Genomic DNA, 8,506 nt, shown 5'->3' with positions numbered 1-8,506 from the left:
CAAACTGCATGTACTCACTCAGGGCAGGTCCTCAAGCTCTAACCAACAGCCATACTGACCTGCACTCCTCCATGTGTCGTTTTTTCATCTTTTGCTTACACTCCTATTCATTTTGCCCCCTCCCAAGCTCCATTATTTCTTCTGCATGACAGCAACCACTACATGTACTCACTCAAGGCAGGTCCCCAAGCTCTATTTCACAGCCACAGTGACCTGCACTCCTCTCCGTGTTGTTTTTCCTCCCATAGAGTCCCATTCATTTTCGACCACTCCTCAGCACTATTATTTCCTCTGCCTGAAAGCCATGAAACTGCATGTACTCACTCACGGCAGGTCCCCGAGCTCTAATCAACAGCACTACTGACCCGCACTCTTCCATGTGTCTTTTTCATCCCTCGTTCCAACAACCAGAGTAAGCACACCTCATGCTACCGCAACTACCTTTTCTGCATCACCTTAGCAACCACCTCGCAATAAGCTTAAGCTGCGAGACCTCTTTGCATTTTCTTCAGGAAAGACACTGTTCTAGTTTGTGCGAATGTATGTTGTTCTTTTAAAAGCGATTGGGTTTCTTACTTTGTTTACTTTAACCCTCCCGACCCTGATATCCAGTAGGTGGCAGTGAAACAGTTTGCTGTGGTAAACCTACCAAACCGCCACATAAGAGCAAGAAGAAAACGGAAGACGAGTTTTTTATTCGGTCTTTGTTGTTTTGGTTTTTAGGGCACCTGGACAACAAATCGCTTGGTCATTTATTTCCGTACGGGTATTCGGCCTTACACAGACGCTTAGAGTTTCATTCTTCCGAATGGCTTGAGGTTGTGAGCGAATATAAGCGATAAACTGAACGTTTTGAGCTTAGAAGTGGTAGTTAGCGCTGCGGGTTAGCGTTAGCGACCGTTAGCCTTGCTGCTGGCTAGCTAGAGTAAAGCCTGCGCTGTTAGCCGTTTGTTTAAGGTCGGCTTTAGCCTGTCGGTGGCTCTTCGTCGTAAATATCTGTCGCGAGATGGATGTCAATTTAACAATTTCTCTGATGAGAGGGCAAATGGGTGTTGTTATTGAGAAGGCAGTGAACGCTGCGGTGGAGACTGTGCTGGGCGAGATGATCCGGGTTGTCAGTCTGAAATTCGAGGAGTTCAGGAGGGAGATGACGGCCAAAGAGAAGGAGAACGAGAACATAAGGAATATGCTAGAGATGTCTCGGTGTCAAATGAAAACCATGCGGAGATATTTGAACGCACTGACAGCTAGAGAAGACAGACAGGCTCTGCAAAATCACCGACCCGTGCTCGTTCAGTTCGAGCCAGGCAGAGCACGAAATGTTCACCAGGCGAGGGACGCGGTGCCCCCGAGAAGGTGCTCCGCCAGTAACGTGTCGCCCTGTATTGAAGTTCAGAATCCAGTTTCTAAACCTGCTCGTATCGCAGAGCCCACATGGGAGAAGCAGTTACCCGCCCCAACAGCTCAAAACGTGATTCAAGAACCCGTCCCAGCCGAGAGCTACACAAATTCTGAGAATTACAGCGAGGAAATGCATAGGCCGAAACTGCACCTGGGACCTGTGAAAGGTATGAATGGATGCATATGGCCAGATATTAAGAACAGCTCTAGCCGTAATATTTATGCATTGATTCAAGTAAAAGTTAAACATATTGTTTGTGTATGTGTTTATTTTGTAGCAGAGAACTCAAGTGCTGCAGTGATAGAAAGTGATGGTCTGGTGGCAGAAAGCAGTGATCCTTTATGGGGTCAGACACCTCCAGCACATCAAGCTGCTTCAGAAGTGGAGCACACAGAAACAGTGGACCCCAGCCTTCCCCCTGTTGCTGATAATAGTGAGGTGTTTAACATGGCCACGGCAGCCTGTGGAGAGTCTCCTTTCAAAATCAAACAGGAGGAAGGAGAAGTTGAAATTGTCCAGGTGAAGGAGGAGCGAGTGGAAGCTATCAACTCTGAATGTCCTAGGACAGAGCTTTGTCAGCAGGCAGCGGAAGCGGGACCAGGCATCTCCCTAGACCTGCCACTGAGCCAACAGTGTCCCCAGATTTCATGTCCTTCGATCACTGAACCAGGCTTCATGGGTGTGGACCCAAGCACATGTGAGTTGAAGCTGAGTATTTATAACCTAGATATTTGTAAATGTATATGCTAGCATTTGCATAGCACTTGTGCAACTGAATTGTACATAGCATAATTCCTTTTATCCTGTTGATGGGGAGTGATGCTAACCAACCAAGGGCATCTGTTAAGTCACCAAAACTAATTATTAGTTAACACTTTCCTCCAAATGTGTTCAGTTGCTCTATGCCTTTGCATGGCTGAGGTTAAAAAAATATGTTTGCTCCACAAGCTATAGAGGAAGTAAGTGTTGACTACAACTAACCAGAAAAAGATTCCTTTATAGAAAGTCAAGAACAATGTTCCTACAGCAGAATGAGGTGTTGGAGCTGAAAAACACAAAACTACTTTAGAATTATGATGCCAGCTGCCAACATTGTGCTGTGTACAAATGCACACGTGTTTATGGCTATACATAGACCTGTCAGTCAAAATCATCACAATCATGAATCCCAATTTAACATTAACTAAAGTGTTTTCCAACTAATGATCGTTAACCAGAGGTATTTTTGTATTTGTACATCAGAATCAGAATCAAGCTTTATTGGCCAGGTGTGCTACATATACCAGGAATTTGGTTTTGGTTATAGGAGCTCACAGTACGCACTACCAGACAGGCATTTACATAGTGAATAGAGTAAAATAAATCTAAAATATAACAAAATAAAACATGCATTCTTACCGTCATTCACTCGGACACACACGCACACACACACACAATCATACCTGTAAACCTTACAATGTGCAATGTGTGGGTCTGATGTTAAAGTGCTGAGTGCAGCAGCAGTTAAAGGGTGTATAGTGGCAGAGAAAAGGATCAGTGAGGTGACAGTCAGATAAGTGGGGTAATGTGGCAGGTAAGTAAGATGCTAGAACAAACACTAGTTTGAGGTGGCAGTTCTAGAGTTGAACTTGATACTATATACCAGTATATGTAGAAGTGCAGTTTGAAGCTGGAACATTGTTTTTGTGTAATAATTTAATATCAATATGGAAACATTTCCATATTGATGTTTATTGCATTTGTAGCCTCAACCGTAATTAATTGTTCAAGTAGAGTTAGAGCTAAACAATCTGTACAATCTGATCAGGACTGTTTGGTTGTTCCAGATAGAAGGTGATTGACAGTGACAGTGTAACAAACAACCCAATGGCAGCATAGTTAGGGTTAGCTTGATAGCATGTAGCCCTCATTGTTGAGGGATGTTTAGTTTTTCCTAACAAATTACAGCCACAAAGGAGAATAAATGAATAAATCCAGTGAATATGGCGTACCTCTGGAAGGACAGCTTCAGATCCATTCCCTTAATCCGTTGTATATCTGAGAAACCTAGCAAGCTTAAATAGTTTAACAGACAAGCAATGCAGTTATACACTACTTAATTTCAAATGTAATTATGATTATTATTGTTGGTAATAACATTATTGCATTACTGTTCATTTCAAATGAACATTTCCTGTCACCAGATGTTTTTGTAGAACTAAAAGCATCTGGTACAAAGACTACACAATTAAAGACAAAACAAAACATGTTTTTTCAGGGTTTTTTAGTAAAGAAAATTGTTTTATATAGGTCCATGAACGCTCAAGGAACCCTTTGCATGATTTAAACTGTTCTTTACATTGTGAAAAGTTTCTTCAGCTTGATGGAGAATGTGCTGAAGATGGTTCTATATAGCACCAAAAAAGGTTTTGCTCTTGTCACAAGCTTGATATCATAGCAACGGAAGAACCATCCTGAGCAAATTCTTTGCTATTGTACTGTGAACAGGTGGTTGTGGTAGGCAGCGGATCATTAAAGCACACAAGTGTTCAAATGTGTTCAACAAGGCTGAAGAGCCACTGGTTTGTGTGGGGCTGGTGTGTGGAAAGGGGTAGGGGGACTGAAAATCCACCCTAATTCTGATTGGTAGATTGGAACATTTGACTTTAAATTCTTCTTACACAGTTCCACTCGACTTGAATTCAGCAGAAGAAAAGAAAATGGAAAGCATCTCTGAATCAAAATGATGTGCATTTATCGCTTATTTGACAGTCAGTAATACATTTCTTCAGCGCCCCATGGCTAACAGCAAAAATAGATTAACAAAATAACTTAATAGTCCATTTTAAAAACATTAGAAACTGCTTTTTCAAATACAATTTGATCAGTTTTCAGCTTTTGGACTGGATTGCACCTGTTTTTCTCAAAATAAATTGCAGGATTTAGCTCAATGCAGTCCTAAATGTACAATTAAAGCAGGAGGTCACTCCTTAGGTCATTGCAGCTTGCTTTCATAAAAAGTGTCCTATGATGTGATGTGAAACGTTTATAAACGGGCACTGACACGAAGACTCTTCCTGGTTTGAGGTCTCCATGTAACCAGCAAGTTTAAGGAGCTTTGGATGAGAAGAAATGGTGAGTGTTTCTCTTTTTCCATTCAATTCTACTTTCTCAGTGCCTCATTGACTTGAATAAGATTTGAGTAAGAAACTTTGATGATGTGTTTTTAACATAAACGTGCACTGGTATCAGAACATGCAGATGTAAGCTGAATTATAGAGACAGTCACAGCATTTCAGAAGAAAATAATCCCGACTGTAGCGATAAGGCTGTGTTGTGTGATGCAAGGACTTATTACAATATTCTGAGTCATTTGTTTTTCAAGATACTATGTGACTGTTCATAATTCAGCACATAATCTGCATATGCAATATTTATTTAAGGTCAATGGCTACACAGAGATTTTTCCTATTTTTAGTTGAAATTGCCCTGAATGAATAAATAAAGTAGTGTTACATGGTTGTTTCTAGACAAAGCACTGACCAGCGCAGAGAAGACCAGGAGATACAGGGAGAGACTAAATGCAGATCCTGTCAAAAGGGAGGCCAAGCTGGAGGAGAGACGACAACGGTTAACGATTTCTTCTTGTTTGAATGAAGCATTCTGCATGATGCCTTTGATTTATTTAAACTGTTCATGTATATCACCTTAACAATTTGACACCCTCTACCTCCAGGTACCGGGAAAGGAAAGCACGAGGTGATATACAATCCAGTAAATTTCTCCCCTTGGAAAAGAGGATAAAACTGCAGCAGAGATGGGCAGCAGCCAAACGACGTCAACGGATAAGAGAGAGGCTCCAAAACCTGTGATTGATTGGGGACTTTTAAGGCATTGGTTTTGTTTATAAATGCACTGTATATTCAGTTTGCTTTTTTGGTGGACTGAGATTGTAAGGTACTGTTTTGTAAATATTGTAAACTAGTTAGAAATCATATTTTAGCTAACTGTATGTGCGTTAGATAAATAAATGTTTCAACTTGAAGTGTGTTAATTCATATTACTATCCAAAATGCACAATATTCCATATTCTCATGTGACTTTCAAAAGCAGAACAAATTGGAATTTTGTGCTAATTAAATCTTATACATTGTTCATGTCTGTGTGATTATTATGTATTTGTTACTTTTTATACAAAAACTAGTAGGTTTATTTGGCAGTGTACACAGCACATTGGACAGGTAGTGCAGTATTAATGGCAAATTATGGACATGATTTCTAAAAGCCACTGCTAACCATGCACAAAGTGTTGCACAAGTACTAAATGAAATCAATGTTGAAAAACAATCTTGAAAATGCCATAAATATACTTAAAAATAACTCCTTTGTCTCAGCACCAGTAAGTTCCAGGCCTCCCCATGCTGATTTTGTATGTTAAATTTCTAAATGCAGATCTTGTTTTATTTTTTTTTTTACATGATTTGAAAAAGCCACTTGTTCCCTAAATTAAATTAGCATTTTTTCCTTCTCAAGTTACTGTTTTAGAGAATTTGAGGTTTAGTTCTGACAGTAATGATACGCTAACAACTAGCAATATGCATATAATATGTCAAAGAACAAACCAAAAAACTTAAAATCAGAGTTTTAATAAAAAGAATTGCTGTTTGGTATAAGTACAGAAAAATTAAACAATTGAAAATGTTTAGTAAACAACTGTGGTGCATAACATGGCATCTAGTATAACAAGAACTGTCCACTGTTGGCATGACCCAAAAAAAAAAAAGTGAATGACAGAGCATCCATATATGACAAGGTGTTCCGTTATGAATAACTAATGATGCATGCAAATGAGGGAAAGGCTTGTTGTGCTACGTACTACAAATAGTAAAACAGACCAAGGAGTCTCATTTATGAATGAGAACATGCAATCTGGTGCTGTGTTATATCAGTCCCTTCATCTCTAAAGAAGCCTGTGTCTTCTTTAAATTGTTTTTGGGAGCATCTCCTCATCTACATTCTCCTATATCTATGTGTTTTCAGATGCTGAGTCTCAACTGGCCATGGCGAGTGGCCAGAGGCAGGTCCGTCCATGGTGTAAGGACCTCAACCTGTATGAGGAATATAAGCGCAAAAGGATTGAAGTGCGTAAGCGCAGCGAGACGCGGAGGCGAGAACTGGAGCAGACGCTGCCTCAGGCTCTGCTGGCCGACCTGGTGAAGGAGCGCAGGGAGAAGACGCGCCTTCGAGTGGCCCGCTGGCGAGCCAAACGCAAGCTACAGGCCTGTCTGATGTCACAGGCAGCGCAGTTAAATGGAGCACCAGCACAGGGGCTGTTCAATCAGCGCGGTAGTCGGAGGCGAGGAGGGGCAACCGCACAGCAGGGGGGCTTTACCCTGGGCAGACCTGGCACATCCGAGACTGGAGCATACACTCTGCCACTGCAGATAGGACCCAGTCCTTTACTGACAGCACAGAGACTCGGTGTGGCTGATGGTCAGCTACAGCCTGGATCTGCTATGTTCCCACAGCATAGAACTCCCGCAGCTGGCTCTGAGATGTTTCAGTGATACTAGTGGCAGTCTATTATGATCAGTTAGTGGTCTGTTATGATCAGGAAGTGTAAGGAGCTCAGGTATGGTTTGGGGACTGTGACACAGAGTGACAATTTAGTACACAGAGTTTGCAGTGTGCAAAAAGACAAGAGGAATGGTGATTGGAACTTATTATTGACAGGGGACACCTGTTTTTAGAAAACATATTTAACCATCATCCCACTGGAGTGATGGGAGGTTTGATGTTTATGATTACTGTACTTCACAGAGGCTATTTCCATTTCTCATTTCATCACCTGTCCAGAGACTATCCAGGTAAAATGTACCCACATTCCTTTTACACTTACACATAAATATGTTTGTGTTAGATGTATACAGATCTAATTTGCATGAGTACTGTTCTTCACACATTACATGCAAATCTAAGAAATTGTCTTCTGGAATCATTTGAGATCGCACCAGGCTGTTTGCAGCTTTCATTTTTTCAATAATGTTTAATTTCAGTAACACAAGACCTCCCTATACAGTGTGATGAGATAGCAATCTGTCTTCAAAGTGTCTTAGTAGCATTTACACTTGACTTTTATAGATAGCTGTCTGATCAGTCCAAGACACACAGAGCCTGCTAACGCCTTGTATTAACATGTGTTTAGTCTCCAGATCATATCTGGATAAACTTTGGCTGAATTGCATTTACACTTTTTATTAAAATTGACCATTTTTTTTTTACTGATTTTACTTTCTCCTCATAAGAAGCCCATTACCACATGCATTGTTTTGCAATGTTGATGCAAGTGCATGTTGCAAGTGCGAGGTCTGAACAGACCCATGAAGTGGCTAATTGTAAATGGGCTCCATACTGTCTCTGTTGGGAATTTAGCATTCTCCTCCAAACATGCTGACATGTTTGCCGGTAATGCATGAGTAAAAGTTTAAGATGCAGTTGCACACAGCACAGCTGCACCAGAGGAAACATCTGTGACCCTCAAGCTGCTAGTACAACCATAGCAATAAAATCAGAAAACGACAGGGACTGGATCTGTTAATATTCATTGACTGTTTTTGTTATTGACTGTGTATTTAATAACAGCAGTAGACATCATCAGGCAACATTGTCAGAAAAGAAATGTAGAATAGTGCGTTGTTTAAGAGATCATTTCGAATAGTTTCCTTCAGAACATTTTACTGAAAACACTATAAATGTCTCATTCTTCATAACAAATGTCAATTGCTGTGCTTCTTGAATATCTTTCATTGAACTGATACACAGGAAAATGATTAATAAAAAATGTTCCCAGATATTCCAGTTAATATGTCAAATGGAAACACTAATATATGCACTATATGCAATAGAAATCAATACAATATAGATGTAGGATTATAGAGTATTTTTAACTACAGTACTACTTACCAATCATTAATCTCCTACTATCTTTAGATTCTAGTATATACAGGCCTCCATTTCAGTGGTTTGTTAATATGTTACTTTCTAAATAAGACTTTTAATGTAAAGAATAGTCCCATACAGTGCATGCATCACATCAATTCTATTGGTAGCCCAACTCCTCTTTTA

At 40.3% G+C, this 8,506-nt stretch overlaps 1 protein-coding gene across 3 annotated transcripts; it reads left to right on the top strand.

The window, feature by feature from the left end:
* Window positions 1–644: 644 nt before the first annotated feature.
* Window positions 645–8,230, top strand: si:ch211-67e16.4. 3 transcript variants are annotated; one of them, XM_017691709.2, is made up of 6 exons: window positions 645–1,568; window positions 1,680–2,099; window positions 4,469–4,516; window positions 4,912–5,011; window positions 5,118–5,249; window positions 6,422–6,559. In XM_017691709.2, the coding sequence occupies exons 1-6, from the start codon at window positions 1,007–1,009 to the stop codon at window positions 6,426–6,428; spliced, it is 1,269 nt and encodes a 422-aa protein (XP_017547198.1). In that variant the 5' UTR covers window positions 645–1,006; the 3' UTR covers window positions 6,429–6,559. The 3 variants fall into 3 exon arrangements, with proteins under 3 accessions (XP_017547198.1, XP_017547200.1, XP_017547197.1); XM_017691711.2 differs by having other exon boundaries at window positions 646–1,568; window positions 5,118–5,272; window positions 6,422–6,551; XM_017691708.2 differs by lacking the exons at window positions 4,469–4,516; window positions 4,912–5,011; window positions 5,118–5,249 and having other exon boundaries at window positions 648–1,568; window positions 6,422–8,230.
* The last annotated feature ends 276 nt before the right edge of the window (window positions 8,231–8,506 follow it).

This window comes from Pygocentrus nattereri, chromosome 6, assembly GCF_015220715.1.
Source record: "Pygocentrus nattereri isolate fPygNat1 chromosome 6, fPygNat1.pri, whole genome shotgun sequence".
Lineage (NCBI taxonomy): Eukaryota > Metazoa > Chordata > Actinopteri > Characiformes > Serrasalmidae > Pygocentrus > Pygocentrus nattereri.
Note: the sequence above shows the minus strand (reverse complement) of the source record. Positions and strands in the feature narration are given on the sequence as shown.

Coding starts and splice junctions, on each gene's coding strand:
- si:ch211-67e16.4 (XM_017691708.2), top strand. CDS start 1,007: ATGGATGTCAATTTAACAATTTCTCTGATGAGAGGGCAAATGGGTGTT. Junction 1,569..1,679: donor GCACCTGGGACCTGTGAAAG/GTATGAATGGAT, acceptor TTTATTTTGTAG/CAGAGAACTCAAGTGCTGCA. Junction 2,100..6,421: donor GGGTGTGGACCCAAGCACAT/GTGAGTTGAAGC, acceptor ATGTGTTTTCAG/ATGCTGAGTCTCAACTGGCC.